Raw genomic sequence first — 20032 nt, 5'->3', positions numbered from 1 at the left:
AAACTCAGGTCCAAATGGATTAAAGACATCAACATTAATCCGTCCACTTTGAACCTGATAGAAGAGAAAGTGGGAAGTAGTCTACAAGATATAGGCACAGGAGGCCTCTTCCTAAGCAGGACCCCAGCAGCACAGACAACAAGAGAAACAATGAATAAATGGGATCTACTGAAACTGAGACGCTTCTGTAAAGCAAAGGACACTATCAGTAAGACAAAAAGGCTGCCTTCTGACTGGGAGAAGATCTTCACCAACCCCTCATCAGACAAAGGTCTGATCTCCAAAATATAGAAAGAACTCAAGAAACTAGGCACTAAAACTCTAATTAACCCAATTAAAAAATGGGGTACTGAACTGAACAGAGAATTCACAACAGATGAACTTCGAATGGCCAGAAGACACTTAAGGTCATGCTCAACCTCCTTAGCGATCAGGGAAATGCAAATCAAAACCACTTTGAGATACCATCTTACTCCTGTCAGAATAGCTAAAGTCAAAAACACCAATGATAGCCTATGCTGGAGAGGATGTGGGGTGAGGGGAACACTCATCCATTGTTGGTGGGAATGCAAACTTGTGCAGCCACTGTGGAAATCAGTGTGGCGGTTTCTCAGGAAACTGGGAGTCAACCTCCCTCAGGACCCAGCAATTCCACTCTTGGGAATATACCCTAGAGATTCCCTAGCATACTACAAAAGCATTTGTTCAATTATGTTCATAGCAGCACTATTTGTAATAGCCAGAACCTGGAAACAGCCTAGGTGCCCCTCAATAGAAGAATGGTTAAAAAAGGTGTGGAACATATACACATTAGAGTTTTACTCAGCGGTAAAAAAAATGACATCTTGAATTTTGCATGCAAATGGATGGACATAGAAAACACTTTACTGAGTGAGGTAAGCCAGACCCAAAAAGAGGAACACGGTATGTATTCACTCATAAGTGGATTCTAACCATAATTTAAAGGTCTTTGAGCCTATTATTCGTGATCCTAGAAAAGCTAAATAAGAAGATGAACCTGATGAAGATTATTTAGCTATCCGCCAGGAGGTAGGAAATAGTCAAGAGTCCCAGGTAACCTTGGGTGCATGGGGGGGGTGGGTGGGAGGGTTGTTGGAAGGGGAGAGGGTTAGAGAAAAGGGAGTAGGGGAGGAATGGGGAAAGCTCGGTGGCCTGGGATGGGGGGGAGGGAGGAAGGATGAATATGGGATCAGGGAAGATTATATTTCAAATAAGGGAGTCATTTTAGGGTTTACAGGAGACTTGATTATATATGGGATCCCAGGTCCAAGGAGAGATCCCCCAGATTGTTCTCTGGACAGAGGAGAGGGTGCCTGAATCGGCCGTGGCCCATAACCATACTGATGTATATTTTGCTTATCACCATAGATCCTTCATCTGGCGAAGGACGGCGATACAGATGGAGACCCACATTGGAGCACCGGACTGAGCCCCCCAAGGTCCAAATGAGGAGCAGAAGGAGGAAGAACATGAAAAACGAAATCAGGACTGCGAGGGATGCTATCACCCACTGATACAAGGGGACTGATCTAATGAGAGTTTACCAAGGCCAGTTGGACTGGGACTGAACGAGGACGTGATCTAACCAGATTCTCGGAATTTGGCCAGATTCTCTGAATGTGGCTGGCCCGAAGTCTTTCTGAAAAGCCATTGATTATGATACTGGGACCTGTTTCCTCTGCATATACTGGATTTTGGGGATCCAGTCTGTTTGGATACTCACCTTCCTGGACCTGGAGGGAGGAGGGAGGAACTTGAACTTCCCACAGGGCAGGAAACCCTTACTGCCCTAAGGGACGAAGAGGGAGGAGGAGAGGGAGTGGGGGGAGTGGGAGGGTGTTGGGAAGAGGAGCGGAAATGGAAACTTTTATAATTTAATAAAATTTACTTTAAAAAAAATAAAATAAAATCCACAGGTGTCAACTTGATACAAGCTAAAATCATCTGAAAGGCGAGATTCTCAAATGAGAAAATGTTTCCAAAAGATGGGGCTGTAGGTAAGCCTGTAGCATATTTTCTCCCAGCCCATTGTGGGTGGGGCTATCCCTGGAGGGTGGTCCTGGGTTCTATTAAAAAGCAGGCTAAACAAGCCATTAGGAAAAGCCAGGAGGTAACACCCCTCCATGGCCTCTACATCAGAAACCTGCCTCCTGGGTTCTGTCCTGCTCCTACCTTGACTTCCTCAATGAACTATGTCTTTGGATAGGAAAGCCACATAAATCTTTTCTTCTTCGACTTGCATTTTGTTCATGGTATTTCATCACAACAATAGAAACCCCAACCCCAACAACAGAGGAAAACAAAACATCACAAACTGTATTAGTGATTTCAAACCGGAAGCAAGACTGGAGTAACTAATACAGGATAATATGGTTGCGAGCATAATGAGATAAATACACACGTGCAGACTCAACGGACGTGGTGATTCAGGACATCGCAGCTAAAAGAGAAGGATGCTCAGGAAGTTAGGTCATTTGCATTTAAGAGTGACAAAATTTAGCTTACTACTACTGGCATTCAGAGAAATCGATTAAGAGGAGTGTAGATTTTTAAAACTGTGAATGACAAAGCGTTTTCAGAAATGGTTGACATTAGTTCCAGTTCTTTCAAGATGGAAAATAGGAGAGAAAAGCACTAGATATCAACAAAGAACCCATTGGTTTAGTCAGATTTGCACTAAAACTTCCTATTCATCCTAAGACACAATGAGAGAACGAAAAGGCACACTGCAGTTTTTAGTATACACACGTCTCATATTAAGAACATTCAATTAAATTAATCTGTAAGTGAAGTTTAAAACTTTATAACATAAAAAACATCAAGTTTCTTGATTACACATATTCTAAAAAGCAATGATAATAAAAGGGGTTTTCACTTCCCTAACTATAATTCATTCTCAAAAAACCAAAACAAACTCGACAATTAAAACCATGAATTCCTTCGAGTGATAACAATGTAGAATTCTGGCATTTCCTAATGGTGATATTTGATGCACTGTGAATTCTCATTCATTACTGCAGGAACACTGACTTGGGAAATCATATTGCAGAATGATTTATACCATCTTCCATAATGTGGACAAATTCACACTATCTGACCATTTTATTCTATTCCTGGGTATATATGCAAAATATTTTATTTCTCCTTCAAACTTGAAAGATTCTAAAATAAAATGTTGAACTGACTAAGCCTACCATTAAATGGAACATCGTATGTAAGTTATAAAACTATAAAACCCCAGACAATAGCCTCCCACAGTGTTAGATGTCAGATGGTTCCTGTTTAGTGATCTGTTTTTTCCCAACCCCCCTTTCCCAAAGCATCTAGGCTTGAACCAATGGCACATTTGATATCACCGTTTCTTAAGCTCATCAGAATCCAGGTCTGGCTTAGTGTGTCCTCTGCTCCAGTTTCTCTTACAGGCTAGATTCAAGATTCCAGCTTGGACTGTCATCATCTCCTGGATCAACCCAACTTTGGGATTTAACATCTTCCCTGTCTGTTGAGCCAGGAGGCAGGTCCACACCTCATGCAGATGCTTAGGAACTTTCACTGCTGTGCCTGCTTGACAGCTTGGCCTCTAACCTGGAAAGCGTGACTTGCTCTTGTTCTACCCCCACCTCCGGCTTCTGGCTTCTGGTTCCCTGCTGAGAGCTGCTGTCTGCCCTCCCCCCCCGCCCCCACCCTCGCCGTTGTTTTTTTTCTTTGAACTCCAATAAAATGGTCCTGAATTTTCCTTTTAAGCCTTGTTTTATTTCTTTTGTATATGGTATTTTAGAACTCACAAAAGAGACCCTGTGACTCTCAGTCAACCTACTACCAATAGTACAGACTTTATCCTAAGTGCATGCAGATACAATTGCAAGAAATTAGTTCTCAAGTAGTAAGTGAGGTTTGTCCTCAAAAGGGACCAACCTCCAAACCAGATATAACATCACTCTAATTTAAAAGGAATAAAATGAACCATGCTCCCAATAGTTAAGAAAGATGTCAATTCTGAAAGAGAATTCTCTCTTTCAGCAACAATGGGCAACATCTGGGAAATCAGTTCAATGTATCCACACCTTTCACCTTTCATGGGACAACGCGGTTAAAGGAAATCGTCTTTAACTGCATTAAGCTAACTAACTGAGCTTGGGTAGTTTCAGTTTCCTTTCAGGGTTGGAAAGAAACCATGTTAGTTTTGGTTTTTGTTTGTTTTTTTTTCTATATATTTCAAAAGTAAGTTCTCTGCTAGAGAGCTGGGAGGAGAAAGGGAATTCCCAGAACTGGCCAGTATTTAAGAGAAACAAGCACAGCTAAAAACGGGCAACAAGTTTACACTCTGGGAACGTCCTCTTGGAAGCTGCTTTCTTAGCAGCTCTTGCTCTGACTTGGCTCCTCAGTTTTTGTTAAGGTAAGGTTGGACATGCATGGGTGGGCAGATGGTTATGGTTTAGTTTTTAAACTATTCTATCCAGGATGGAAAGCATCTTAGCCAGGAATGCTGGATCAGCCCTAAGGAAGCCTAAGTCACAGTATTGGCAGACAAACAATTGTTTATCTGCCAATCAGTGTCACATTTGCTTCCTGACAATGAGGGGCAGCCTGGGTAGGGACTAGACTGAAGGCTAGAAATGCCTTCCAGCTGTTTTTTCTTTCATGGCATCCACAATCACTGCTTAAATTCCTCTGTCTTTAAGACCTGATGCAGGACGCCATATCAAGGCTTAACAAGGTGTCCCAGCAAAGGGAGTGGGCTCTAAAAAGGCAGTTCATGCCCCTGGGATAGGTCCTGGTGCCACTGTCAGGGCCCCCTCCCCCAAAAGATCAAGTCACATAACAGAGAAGGGGAAGTGGGAGGAACTGGGGTTGGTATGTAAAATCAAAAATAAATTTAAAAAAATTAATGAAAGTTGAAAGGGCTAGAAAATTAATATAGCTAAAACATAAAAATGGGATCAAAGCAAAAAAACTTGATGCAGCCCTTTCAGTCTGTGACCTGGGGGATTTTTAGAACAGCAGGCAACTGTTTCTTGGCACGAGGAAGAGCAAAGATCGAGTTGCAATGTAGATATCTAAGATGCTGAAGACAAAACAAAAACGAAAAACAAAGAAAAGGTGAAACTCCAAGGCAAAGCAGGGAGACACTTCCTGACACTGCAGTGGGCTTTCAGCTTTGCTGTGGTCTCTTGAAGTTTCCAGGCCCTCTTTTCCATGGCAGTCACTTGCTTTTTAACCTCTTTTGCACTCAGTTCTGTCCTGTGACCCTGAACTAAAACTATTTGTAACAGGATCTGTTTTCTTCCAGAGATTTGTCCCCAGAACTCCTCAGCATTTTCTCTCAGTTTTCTTAGCAGTTTTCTTCTCTGTAGTCCCCCCTACACACACACACACACACACACACACACACACACACACACACACACACACACTCTCTCTCTCTCTCCCTCCCTCCCTCTTCCTCTCTTTCTCTCTCCCTCCCTCTTCCTCTTCCTCTCCCCCCTCCCTCTCCCTCTCCCTCTCCCTCTCCCTCTCTCTCTCTCTCTCTCTCTCTCTCTCTCTCTCTCTCTCTCTCACACACACACACACACACACACTCTCTCTCTCTCTCTCTCTCTCTCACACACACACACACACACACACTCTCTCTCTCTCTCACACACACACACACACACGCTCCCCACTGTACAGCTGTCCATAGAGCTAAGAAGAGCATCAGGTCCCCTGGTACTGGTGTTACAGGCAGTTGAGTCACTTGATGTGGCTTCAGCCAAACCCAGGTCTTCTTCTTCTTCGGGTGCTTTTAACCACTGATCCACCACCCCAGCCAGCTCTCTACTGACATAAATGCATATTGATTGGTTTGCTTCTGACTTGTAGGAAGCATACTGAAAGAGTTGAGTGACATTATAATGCTAATCAGTTGCAAGTCTGAGACTGCACATCAAGTCTAAATTACAGGAAAGTCAAAATGTGATTTTAAAAAATTTACAAATTATTTTTATTTTATGTGTATGGGTCCCTGGTGCGCTTGGAAGCCAGATGAAGGAACTGGAGCTACAGACAGTTGTGAGCCAATATGTAGGTTCTTGGAAACAAACCTTGGTCCTCTGAAAGAGCTGTCAGTTTTTTTTTAACCGATGAACCATCTCTCCAGTTCCCTTAAAGTTATGGAACTCTTAACAGTTACAGAGAATGTATTCTGGAGTCCTGGGCTGATCTATGCAAGGCAGAGTAATGAATTTTGGAATGTGCCTGGAGAATGTTAAATGTGCAGTGACCTTTGTGATTTGGCTGCAGTAAAAACATTTAAGGATTCTATCCAGACACTGTTTGGTGCTAACACGTAAAATACTATGATTACTAGAGACACACAGTACTAATGCTCTTTATAAAGGTTAAACATTCAATTGCATTAGTTTCTTCCTTCATTACTGACATCATCCAAAATTACAAGGGCTTCTAAACCTCCACATCACGTGCAGATGTGATCTTTCTTGTCTTGGCCAATTGTAGATCATCACTGAAGGCTACATCTATATAGTCTGCCAAAAAATCATTTTAATTCCTGCTGTGTATAGATAAGGCAACTACTGATACAGGATAGCAATATCACACCAGAGATGGGTTAGAATGGGCAAGCACTTGGCATTCGATTCTCAGTTCACTAAGATAAGGCTGTTTTCTGGCATGGGCTTGCACTAGGTACTTCCTCATGGCCACGGCTTCACATCTGCCATCTGTTTTGAATCTGTCACTGTCTGTTCGTATCAAAACAATTTCTGTTTTAGTTTCTTAGCCACAGGCATGATCTAGCTTGCCCTGGCTCTGAGTATGAGCAGAAAATATGTCTTTATGACCATTAAATACAACAGCAAAGAAACCCATCCTTTTATTATGGCCTGCGGGTGCAACTAATTCAGATGTTTTCTTGTTACTGTTTTGTAATGAAAAAGGAATTCAATGAAGATCATGGCTTTTTAGCCATTTTTTTCTCTTAAATAGTCAGTACTAAAATGGAAGATAGCTGTTTCTCTGATAAATGCGGCCGAAAAGCATGTGTTACCTTTATCATTCAGCTTAAACTATTTTATTAGGCAGTTGTCAGCATACCAGTAATGATGTCTTTTCAATCATTTTGCCGATTACAAAATGATGTGCTTTGAAGTTTAGGATTAATAAAGGACATTCATATCTATGTAAAAAATGTTTTTGAAAGTACCACTTTAATAAGTAAACATGTATAATGTCTTTGAAAATGATATATGTTAGAATTAAGTCTTATTGGCAAGAAAGTGGTACAGTTTGGTCATATAGCTCAGTAAGAGAGTGCACAACAAGTCACAGTCAAGCAATCCAAGGATACCAATGGGTACACGCCAGAAAACATTAGCAAGCTGGAAGCCAATGGAATGAGCTAGACCCAAACTGTTAGAAGGAAGGCAAAAGATATGGGTTTCCTGAGTCTATCAAGAACTTAAGAGGCTGTAGCATATGCTATTACAGGTCTGTGAAAAGGCAGGAGGTATTGTACTTTGCTACTTATTTTTTAGTTCTTAGTTTTTAGTTTTCAATATCTCAGAAACTCAGGCAATGTTTTCAGATTATTTATTCCAGGATTCAATGGATAAAATGCCTTTCTTTAAATACTAGGAATTTCAGGTCATCCCGTTTCTTCTCCAGCAGACAAAGAAACATTTTAGACATGGCTCCAGAGATCCACATGCCAGAACCCATGTGCCTCATTGAGAACAATGAGGAAGAGCTAGTGGCCAACCAGGAAGCTCTGAAGATTCTGTCTGCCATTACACAGCCGGTGGTTGTGGTGGCCATTGTGGGCCTTTACCGTACAGGCAAATCCTACCTGATGAACAAGTTGGCTGGGAAGGAGAAAGGTGAGCAACACCAACAATGCTTGCTGAGTCCCCTCTATCCACTCATACTGTGAGCATCCAGCTTAGGGTGTGAGGAGAGAACCTTGGGGACCCGTCTAGATATTGTGTTTGTGCCATAGCCACTGTTTGCATCTTTCGGTAGCTAAAGAAAAGCTCTCTGTCTGTGACTTAGCATGTGTTTGTTCTTCAACATCTTCCAGAAAAAGTAAAATATATTACCTTTATAAAAACTAAGACATCAGTGAAATAAATTCAACAAAATAAATCCAATGAAAAAAATCAAACTCTTAAGGTTTTAGGAGCATAAGATTGTATTTTTAAAATAGCATCAGATGACAGCTTTAAGTCATTAATACTCTTTGCCCATTCCTTTACTTCTATTTATATCATCAGTTGTCTGTTCTTCTGTCTTATTTTGTTTCTCCTGCATCCTAGCTTAAATTCTAAAGAGAATTCCTGAATTCCAAATGCCCTCTTTGTTATCTTTTTGTTTTTTGAGACAGGGTTACTCTGCAGCTTTGGTGCCTGTTCTGGAACTAGCTTTTGTAGACCAGGCTGGCCTCGAACTCACAGAGATCAGCCTGCCTCTGTCTCCTGCATGCTGGAACTGAAGGTATACGCCACTACCACCTGACTTCCAGATGCCCTCTTTCGTCAATTCCACTAACTTTGCTTCTCAGGCTTTTCTGTTGGATCCACTGTGCAGTCTCACACCAAGGGGATCTGGATGTGGTGTGTGCCTCATCCCCAGAAGGCAGACCACACCCTAGTTCTGCTTGACACAGAGGGCCTGGGAGACGTGGAGAAGGTAAGGAGAAAGGATTCTGTTTGGATTTCGTTTATCTTCCCAGGTCTCTAAATACTCTTAGTACAGGAATTTCTCTTCTCACCACCCATAAAATTGGCATTTCCAGTTGACCTGAGTGCACTTTTGCCCTTTATTTTCAATAGGCAGAGCCTGGATGCATGGAGTGAGAAAATACCTTCATAAGGCAGAGTCCATACTGAGAGTACTAGAATGATGATGAACTAGATATTTCCTAAGTACTGAAACATAGTGGAATTTAAATCACTGTTACAAACCCAGTCCTGTAGAGAATGTGGACTATTAGTTGGCTACTGGTTAGATCAAGTTGTCTACATTACGCCTATAATACCTGTAGTTCCATGGTTTTGACAAAAAAAAATGTCTCTCCAAATGTTTTCCTGTTTGTCTTTCCCAACTAATTATGTGAACAGGACATAATTATGTGAAATGGACACACTTCATTTTCTAGTTGTACACTGGTAAGCATTTAACACACCACTCACTATGAATAAAACACTTCAGTCTAAAGCTTGCCATTTTTTCCTAAATGTTCCCATTCTCATTGACTTCAAGTTTCCAATGTAGAGTTCAATTTGGACCTGGGGAGATATGCCTTTTATAAATCAGTATGAGCTGGTTCTTGGACATTACTAGACCTTTCTCTTGAATGTCCACCATGAAAAAGTTTCTGGTTTTGCTTTTTCTTCATTTTAAAATTTTTGTTTTGTCAAGATTTACTTAATCTGCAGCATATGAAAAGTTATTATAAACTCATTCTTCAGCAATGTCTTAGAGTGAGATAAGATTGTTAATGAGACCACCTTATGGGTAGTAATAAGTAATACAGATATATGTACCATGCATATAAGGCAGTTTCATTTTGCCCCGTAAGACTTTAATTTTAAATATTCTGGTTGCCCTACTAACTTACTCATTTTGCAACCGTCTAAGAGTCATTAGAGGAAAGACTAGTGAGTTAGTAAAGAATGATAAATCAATAGTATAAAATTACCAATGGGAAAAGCATGCACATTATTTTCTTTGTTTAATATCTTTATATTAATGTTTTATTTTTGGTGATGTTCACCCAAGACTGTCCCGACATATGACTCAAATTTCTTCTGATTTCTAGATTAATGAAAAGAATGATACTCAGATCTTCGCACTGGCAATCCTTCTTAGTAGCACCATTGTATACAACACAATGAACAAAATTGACCAGGGGGCTATCGACCTACTGCAGTATCCTTTGTGGTCCAGAACAGTCCTAACAGTGGAGAAAATATATCTTCTATTCACCTATGAGAACTTTTGGACTCATAATAGTTAAAACAAAGGGGCAAGGGTGATGGCTCAGTCAGAGAGAGATACAGCCCCACTTTTGCCAATTTTCCTCAACCGTGTCTCAGCAATGTGACAGAAATGACAGATCTTCTCCGGACAAGAAACTCTTCTGAGCTTAATGAAAGTGAAGAACCGGCTGACACGAGCTTCTTTCCAGACTTGGTGTGGACTCTGAGAGATTTCTACCTGAGTCTGGAAACAGATGGGCATGCCATCACATCAGATGAGTATCTGGAGAAGTCGCTGAAGCTGAAGCAAGGTAACAGAGCTTCAGTCTGGGAAAAAGAAAGAAAAGCACCCAAGGACTTATTTTTTTTTCAAATGAGCAACTAAGTATTTAATTTTCCATATTTACCTAACTAACCCTTTTACAAAATTCTATTAGTCTCCAGTTATTGAACAAATTTCTCTAATTGTTTTGCTTTCCTCTCCTAGTTAGTCTTTATTCTTTATGTTTAATGCAACATCAGGAGAAAGGACATGTATTTAAATTGAATAGATTAAAGTGGATATAAATTATATTCTATGTTAAATCCTTTATTTCTTTCTGCAGGTAGTGATGAAAGAACTGAAATATTCAATCTTCCACGACTATGCATACAGAAGTTCTTCCCAGTGAAGAAATGCTTTGTTTTTGATGCTCCCACTAAGAGAAATAAGCTTTCCCAGCTTCAAACACTCAGCAGTGATGAGCTGAGTCCTGAGTTTGTGCAGGGGTTGTCAGAATTCTGTTCTCACGTCTTCGTACATTCGAAGACCAAGTCTCTCCCAGGAGGCATCCCGGTCAATGGACCTTGTGAGTACGTTTTAAAAGGACTTTATGCCAACTCATAAAGAATCAAGGACTCAGAGTTTTTATGTTGATGACTGACAAATGGGTCAGTCATTGCTGGGAAGGAAATCCAATGTACCACAGATACCAAGCTTACCTCTAGTGTTGTTTTAGTAAAATCTCAAAGTTGCATCATATAAAATTATAATAATGATGACATCAATTAGAGAAGTTTTACCCATTTATCTTGAAACAGATTAACTCATGTGTGTTAACAAAATTTCCATAGTATATTAATTAGATTTTTATTATGTGACATAGCATTTGATATGCATGAGATAAGATAAAATAAGGTAAGATAAATACATACATGTTCCCTGTAGAAACAGAATTTTTCTGTTGCAAAAATTCTACAGATGTTGAATGTAATCCCATATTGTTTATAATCCTGAAAGGTGTACATACACACTATTTAATGTAGTTGATATTAAGAAGCCCATGTTTTAGAACTTGGCAAATACTTCAAATATTGTGAAAGGAATTTGTATTACTTTCATGCAGAGGCTGACAAGGAAGAAAAACACAGGAGTTTTGATGAAGAATAAGGTTTTGATTGTTGAATTCTATTTACAGAGGAAAGTAACTCATACCACCTTAACCATGATAAAATAAAGCAAAAAGGAAAAAAATGAATAGAATAGAAAACTGAGAGAAAAAAGCATAGGAAGCTTAAAGTATCAAAAATCTAAAACATATTAATCAGATGATTGCTCATGACTTTTATATGATCATCTTGTTTCTCTGTGGAGAAGGATAAAATACAGATCATAGCATATGTCTTAAGAATTCCTCTGTTTTCTTCTTTCAACAAAGACTTGACTAGGTTTTTGTTATTTTTATATGCTTTTCCTCAAAGAAATAACTACTTGTCATCTTCATCTTATAATTCTTCAAAAGAACTTCTCTGGGCCACTTCAATTCTCTGTAGAACGCTGAAGAACTGCAGGCAATACATAATTAGCATTCTCAGAATGATTCCATAGTGATCTTAGACCTTTTCTGCAAATGACATAGACATCTCTTCCTTCTCTGAAGGTCTAGAAAGCTTGGTGCTGACCTACGTCGATGCCATCAATAGTGGTGCTCTGCCCTGCATAGAGAACACGGTGGTGGCCTTGGCCCGGAGAGAGAACTCTGCTGCATTGCAAAAGGCTGTCACCCACTATGACCAGCAGATGAGCCAGAGGGTGAAGCTGCCAACAGAGACCCTTCAGGAGCTGCTGGAGCTGCACAGGGCCTGCGGGAACGAAGCCATGGAAATCTTCAAGAAGCATTCTTTCAAGGATGAGGACCAGTGTTTCCAGAAGGAGTTGGAGGTCATTACTTTCTGTATTTGTTTGTAGATATCAGAGTCAACAGAAGGCAAGAATACTCTTCAACTGGAAAATTGAATTAATTTAAAAAATCAGTTTCCACCAGCTTGGAAAGAAATGGCATGCACTTGTGTGGCTTTGATGTGAGTTAGTTTGCAAAAATAGGAAAGTCTGAAAAGAATATGGCCCAAGGATCCTGACATTTTCAAAACACATACACACACTCTATTAAAGAAACCTTGAATTTCTTTTTCCTCACAGAAAATAATCATTAACAATTTTTATTGATCAAGTAGATAGAATTGCTTTGGCATCTACTAAGATACAGTAAAAGTTGGATTAATAGAATAAGAAGATAGTGCAGCCAGTGACTCAATTTTACACATATAGAAGTTGAAAACTCTGAAAGAAACATCATTAAACAGTTGATTACATTTAGAATTATGGTGCAAGTGAGAGAACTGAAACTACAAAATCACATCTAAAGCAGAAGTAGCATCATGAGAAAAGAGTTTCAAGTAACCTCAGTTAAATTCTGTGGAACACACACACATGCACGCACACACACATGAGAGAGAGAGAGAGAGAGAGAGAGAGAGAGAGAGAGAGAGAGAGAGAGAGAGAGAGAGAGATATTTCCTGAGAATAAGAAGGGTTTCAGTAGAAGGAGGAGAAAAGATGAGAAAAGATCGTGGGGTAAGTAAGAGTAAACCTCACTACATAAATGTAGGAAAATATCAAGATGAATAGATTAAAGATACAAACATGCTGGGCAGTGGTGGTATATGCCTTTAATCCCAGCACTAAGGAGGCAGAGGCAGGACATTCTCTGTGAGTTCAAGGCTAGCCTAGTCTATAGAGCTAGTTCTAGGACAGCCAGGGTTTCACACAGAAATCCTGTCACAAAAAGCCCACCAAAATGAAACAAAACAAAACAAAAATAAGAGAAGTTCTTTCTCACTGTTCCTTAAGAAACAACTTAATATATCTGCTGTTAGAAAGGAAAACATTTCTAACTGCCAAGTAAACATAACCTCTCATAAAGTATTTTCTTGCAAATTTTCCAGCTTTGATAAGGATATAATCTTACATACATTTGTCCAAGTTTCTAAGAAAATAAAATGCAAATTCTTTTGAAAAACAATTCCCAGGAGCACTGAAGTATACCTAACATTTTCATGTTTTTTCCCCCCTTTTAAAGACCCTACTAAGTGGAAAGCAAGATGAGATTTGTAAGAAGAATGAGGAAGCCTCTGTAGACCACTGCTCAACCCTACTTCAGAGTATTTTTAAGTCTCTGGAACAAGAAGTGGCACAGGGGATCTATGCTAAACCAGGAGGCCACAGTCTTTTCCTTCAGAAGATGGAACAGTTGAAGGCACAGTATCGTCACCAACCAGGGAAGGGAACACAGGTATCCTTCATTCTCGGTACAGGTGCAGTGATGTACTCTCTGTCTCTGTCCATGAGTTACTTTGTTTTGGGGTAATATGCACTTGGCTTCGATGTTCTAGCAGAGAATGTCAACTTCCATGGCAGCTGTAGAAGAAAGCAAGCCCATCACTGTCAACACTAGACTTCAGCTGTAGTCGTCAGCGTTTATGAACATCAGCGGGGCTGGTTAGGATTACACAAGTCAGACTCTCAATAAGTGAAGCCAATTTAGGGAAAGCCAATAACTGACTGGCTGAAAAGGTTTTTATTTCAAGTATAGATACCTGCCAGAGTTCAAGTGACGTCATCCATTTCCTTCTATTTATTTCTTTCCAACTCCTGCTTCATTTTCCTAACTGTTAACTTTATTTTCAAGCAATCTCCTTCTCCCCTGCCAAAAAATCAACCAACCAACCAACGAACCAACCAACCAAACAAACAAACAAAACAAAATCCAAAAATCTCTGACATGGCCCTAGTTTAGCTTGCTTTTAGAGACTTACATCTCAGGGGAAAGGCAAGCATATCTATTGCAGCACCCACACTAGTTTTTAAAACACCCACATTTCAGTGTTTAGCCACCTATAGGTAAGTTTGTTAGGTGTAGCATCCCTGGGTGCTCTGATTGGCAAAGGCAACATCATTCCTGTAGCTGAAGACTAATGGACACACTCATTGTGTACAGTCTGAGCATCCCCTAGGAGGGAAAGATAGTGGGAAAGAAAGACATTTTCTGGTTTGCAAATTAGCATTTCCTAGTTCTAACAGCATGTTTTGGGGATTCCCAGGCTGAGGAAGAGCTTCAGAAGTATTTGAAGACCAAAGAAGGACTGAGCAATACAATTCTACAAACAGACAAGGCTCTCACAGCCAAGGAGAATGATAGAAAAGGTGAGAAGGAAATGGAAGCAATGCATGGTGCACAAGAAGTTGAAAGTTAACACAGCCTGCATTCGCAAGGAGAGTTCACTGTTCTCACAGCAGAGGCTTGTGGCTGACTTTCTTTTCTCCTCAGCTGAACAAGAAAGAGCAGCGGCTGCCAGGGCAGAAGCACAGAGGTTGGAGGCAATTCGAGCCCAGGAAGAACAAAAGAGAGCAGAGCAGGAGAGACTGCATCAAGAGAAACTGAGGCAAATGGAGAGGCAAATGGAGATTGACAAAGCAAAGTTCCAGGCAGAGCAAGAGAGGATCAGGAGACAGAAGATCCAGGTACTTGTTGAACTGCTTCTCTGGGATGTTACTCAGCTACTCAGTCTCCCATCTGTCAAGGAGACAGCGCGATGGCCCCAGGGGAAAAGTCGTCTCATGGGAGCAGCTCAGGGCAGAGACCCTCAAGTCAGACTGCTGGATGTCAATCCCAAGTATCACTTTCTACTAAATGTGTACTTATGCAAATTGCCTCTTCTTTCTATACTTTAGTGCAGCATAGAGGCAGGAATCTGTATTTTACAAGGTGATAATCAATGCTTTAATATTTGTGCTTCGAATGATGTAATGATGTTTGGCAAAGAGTATACATAATATTAAATAAGAATGGAGGCATTTCTTAATTAGCTACCTCTTCTGTTTGTTACTTGTTTTGGACAATTGTGTGTCTTGATCATGTTATTATTTTTGCATCAGGTTTATGTTCTGTGTCTTTATTCCTGTCTTCCTTTGGTCACTTCTGGCTCTGTTGTTCTTTAACTTGTAGCTTGTCTCTTCCAGTTTTACCAGCACTTAAGGAGCAGTCAGTGGCCATTGTTTAGCACATACACAGTCTTTAGATTGCCATAAAGCAATCTCTAGCCATCATGAAGCAGAACTACTGTGTCCCCAGCTCTCAAGCGATTTAAGTGAATTTCCACAAGAATAACCCAAATATTGGCATCACACAGGCTTGCTAACGGGATCGCAAACATGGCTGGTTCTGCAGAGATAGTATGACACTCCTGGTCACCACTCATAAAACTGTCCCTACCCATCTTCTGACTTACCAGTATATCTACAGGTATTAGCTTTATTAGGAACTACTACTATTTATTTTTCATATTCCCTTGCTTTCATGAACGGTAGAGAGGGCCATCACTCCTGTCAGTCAAAGGGTGGCGACATGGACTCTACTTTTTAGATAGGACTCAGATGGTTGTGTTTGACACTCTGGATGACACCTTGCCTCTCTGTGAACAGACTCTTCTTGTAGAAACATATCTGACAATATTCAATGTGTGAGAATTGAAGAGAATATGTAAGTGAGATTGCCAAGGTAATGTTTTGGTCTAAGGAAGAAGGTCATGTTGGGGTGGAATTCTAGAGACACTAACGTTTCAGAGACTGAAACATGCTGTGTCTGGAACTAGAGAAAAGGGTTGGAAAGTGATAGAAGTAGCTGCACAGATACTGATGGAGAGTTGTTCAGGGATTGTCTATTGCTACCATAGAGTAGTATAAATATGCATGAACCAATGATTAACGAATGAGAAAAGAGTTGGGTGTCATTTATTTTTGTCAAACTCCATCAATTGTAGTGATGAGTTGCGGGCAGGCCTGCTTTTCGACCTGCCCGGCTCCCACCCAGCTAGCTTAGCCCCGGACACAACAACACACAAATTGTTTTCATTTAAACACTGCCTAGCTCATTATCTGTAGAGAGTTAGTTACTGGCTAACTCTTGCATCTTGATGAACCCATTTCTAATAATCTGTGTAGCACCACGAGGTGGTGGCTTACCGGGAAAGATTCAGCATGTCTGACCTGGTGGCTGGCTCCATGGCGTCTGCCTCATTGCCCTCTTCCCAGCATTCTGTTCTGTTTACTCCGCATACCTAATTTTCTGTCCTATCAAAGGGCCAAGGCAGTCTCTTTATTAACCAATGAAAATAACACATACAGAAGGCCCACCTACATCAATCAATTCTGTTTCTTTCCTCTTAGGAAGAGGCTGCGAGGATCAAGGCAGAACAGGAAGCTCAACTCAGACAACTCAACCAACAGCTTCAAATGGCAAAAGAAAGGGTCTGTCACCGACGATCACATAACCAATGTATCTTAAGCTAACCACCAAAGGAAGGACTTCCTTTCCTTACTGCTTCTCACTGAAGACACAAAGAAGCAAGAGATTAAAGGACTTGAGACAACCCATAAAACCCCAATGCCCCTGTCTAACTGTCATATTTGTCTTAAGGTATTTTACGTTGCCTACACAGTGTTAACTTGATCAGTATCTTGGACTCACATGTGTATCTCTCCTGCTGGTGGACAGAAAGAAAGTACCAGTGACAAATCAGAAACAATGCATATTTCTCGACTGGATGGAGTAGTAGTCTTTGGGCAGTGTGATTCCTCAGTACTGGAAGTTGGCCATTTGCATGTTCTCTTTCGTCTATGTTTCTTCTTTGGGAGCCCAATAACGTTATAGTCAACCTTGTCACAGGCCCAGCTACCATGTCATTGACTTACAGATAGATTTGTTTCTACTGATTGTCTTCTCTGCCATCTGTGCATTTTATCTTTTGTTATGTTTATTAAAGAAATTCTTCGTCACAATACAGTGTTTCTGATATACAGAATTGCCGTTTGGCTCTGTCCATTTCAAGAATTCTTCCTTAAAGTCTACACCTGTCCATTCATATTGCTCACTTTTCACCGGATTCTTAAATAGTTATTATACTGATTTTTAAATCATTTTAGCGATTGAAAATTTAGAAATTTTAAATGATCTCTGATCATTCTACGTCTGTCTTCTATTGACACATCTATTTGCTTTAGCTCTTTAAAATATATAACGGCACTTGTTTTTTTTTCTGTGTTTCTCACAATTCTTTTAATTAAATGCTGTGCTTTGATGGCAGCATAGCTAAGACTTACAGACTTATGCTTGGAATGCGCCTTTCCCTTTTCTGTTAAGAAGCTTCTGACCATGGGCTCATTGTAGTTTTCCAGATGTAAATAAACTCCAGTTTGTTCTAGTAGAGCAGCTCTTGCCTGTATCCACCAAGAGGCCAACAGGGAGAGAAAGAAAGAATTTGCTTATGTAAGTCTTATTCTGTTGCTCAATAAAATTGAATGTATTGTTCTTTTTTAAAAAATAATACCATGGTGGGATGTCCCGGGCAGCTCGCGGAGCAGCTGCAAGTGGCAGCGCCATGCGGCAGGGGGAGTCAGGGTCCCCGGGCGAGCGGCAGAGTCAGGTGGCTGGATGCGGTGGACGACAGAGTAAATGGACATAAGGCTATACATAAAGCTAGACATTTATTACTTAAAGAAAGGAAAACATAAACAAACATAGAAAAAACAACAAAGACATACATACACACACACGCATGCACACACACACACACACACACACACACACACACACACACACACATGCACACACGCACCAGAGAGAGAGAGAGAGAGAGAGAAGATGGCTGCGGGGGAGGTCCAAAAGTGGCTGGGGTGGGCATGGTTAGTTCTTAAAGTGGCAGCAGAAGACTAACATTCCCGGATTCTTTTTATAATAAAAAGTAGAAGGCTAGACATTATAGGTTGAAGGAATTGGGGTGGCGAATTCTCAAGACTGCTTCCAGCTGATTTGTGGGCGTCGTCTTTGGGGGGTGTGGGGTTGAGGGAGATCCAAGAGAAGCTGGGTGTTGGTCACATCCTGGCATATCTGGTCTCTGCTCCCGACAGGACAGGTGTCTGTGGTATGGAAATGTCCCTTGTACCTGGTTAGGGTGTTGGCAGAACAGAGGACAAAGTTAAATTGAGAAAAAAATTTTTAGGACCAGGGAATTGAGAGGTTTGTATCTGACCTGTTTACGGTGGGTTTTTTAATTCAGCTCCCTGGAACTTATAAGAAAAAGAGAAGTTTTAGACATATACATTGTATTAAGAACTCCTTGGGTTTGTAAAAACAGAAATTATAATGAAAAGTATTTGTATTTGGTGAGACAACCTGGCAAAACCTCTTAGCTATCAAACTGTCAGAGATCTTTGAGAAGGATAAGATTTTACTTGAGTTATTGATTAAAAAATGACAGAGTACTTACTTGGTTGGCACCCAGAGCTACTCTTTGGTCCTCCCTGGTCGCTAAAGGTTGCATTTGACCTTTGTTGTTTAATGTAGAGCCTGCCAGGTTTTTGAAGACCCTGTGGACCAAGAAATCTTTAGGAAGACAGGCCTACCTTGACCCTGGGCAGCTAGGCTATAGATTCCAGTGATCTTGTCCACGTTTGGAGGTCTCCAGTTTAGGTGATAGGCAGTTTTTGCCCAATGGTCAGCGCTTGGCAGTCGAAGCAAACTGCAGATGTAGGCTATCGATTCCAGTGATCCTGTCCACGTTTGGAGGTCTCCAGTTTAGGTGATAGGCAGTTTTTGCCCAATGGTCAGCACTTGGCAGTCGAAGCAAACTGCAGATGGACGCTGGTCAGTGACGGTTTGTCTTATGTCTTCTCGAAGGAAACAGAGTGCTTGCTAGGAGCCAACCTGTCTCTTTTTGTTATGAAAAGTTTTTTTTAAATAATTAAACATTTAAATATCGCATTCCCCAGATCTCTGAGCAGTTGAGGGCTGATTATTAGGTATAGCTGCAGTATAGAATCTGTCTGGGAGATTGGGTTTGAGTTTGACTGTATTGACTCTTAATAGGTAAGATCCACATTTGTAAAAAGACAGACAGAAAGAAAAAAAAACTGTAACATTAAGATTAGTGGCAGAACTGACAATGGTAGAAAACAGCTTAAAAGTACATACCAGTTTATGATTTTGTTGTCTGAAATGAGATGAAATGAACAATCATTATACATAAAGAACAGGAATTAGGCAAAGTGTATGTTTTTGATGGGCCCTATCAGAAAGCAAGTCACTATGCAAAACACCTGTAATCACAGCCAAGGAGAGGATTTCAGCGAACACTGAGGAGGGGGGGGAAGCGGGACATACATAACAGTGGGAGGGCCTGGTCGCGTGATCTGGCTCTCAGTGAATCTAGCGATAAAGTCACCTGACGCCAATGAACATGGCGGCGGCCGCGTGTTGTGGCTTGAATGGAAAGACCGCAGGAATTTTAAAAGCCAGGGGCCACCTAGTTGTTAGTTATGCAGTCTGAATCATGAAAAACCCATATAAACAGATAATTTAAGGCATATTTAGGCTGGTACGACTTGCTTTCCCAGGTCAAGACCGTGAAAAACCCACAAAAAAACCGTGGCATCTCGAGCCTATGGGGAATGGCTCTCCGTTTAGGTGAGATGCAAATCGAACATCCAAAACCACGTGCCCAGGCGTCCAAGTGCCCATGTGGGATGCTAAAGGCCGAACTGGGTCAGCCAATTACATCCGCGAGAAAGATTGGAAGGAAGAAAAGACTGAAATAAAGAGGAAGAAGCCTGGGAACCCCGGGTTCCCAGTTGCGGGAATGGTGGGAGCTGGCCAGGCCAAC

At 40.9% G+C, this 20032-nt stretch overlaps 1 protein-coding gene across 2 annotated transcripts; it reads left to right on the top strand.

Annotated features, from left to right (window-relative positions):
* The first annotated feature begins 4213 nt into the window (after positions 1-4213).
* Positions 4214-17698, top strand: LOC125414752 (guanylate-binding protein 5-like). 2 transcript variants are annotated; one of them, XM_048456903.3, is made up of 11 exons: positions 4214-4417; positions 7690-7898; positions 8579-8706; positions 9839-9948; positions 10116-10309; positions 10604-10846; positions 11918-12198; positions 13396-13608; positions 14417-14519; positions 14644-14837; positions 16542-17698. In XM_048456903.3, the coding sequence occupies exons 2-11, from the start codon at positions 7709-7711 to the stop codon at positions 16662-16664; spliced, it is 1779 nt and encodes a 592-aa protein (XP_048312860.1). In that variant the 5' UTR covers positions 4214-4417; positions 7690-7708; the 3' UTR covers positions 16665-17698. The 2 variants fall into 2 exon arrangements, with proteins under 2 accessions (XP_048312860.1, XP_048312861.1); XM_048456904.3 differs by having other exon boundaries at positions 7687-7898.
* Positions 17699-20032: the final 2334 nt, after the last annotated feature.

Source organism: Myodes glareolus, chromosome 17 (assembly GCF_982192425.1).
Source record: "Myodes glareolus chromosome 17, mMyoGla1.1, whole genome shotgun sequence".
NCBI lineage: Eukaryota > Metazoa > Chordata > Mammalia > Rodentia > Cricetidae > Myodes > Myodes glareolus.
This window is presented reverse-complemented; position numbering and strand designations above follow the sequence as displayed.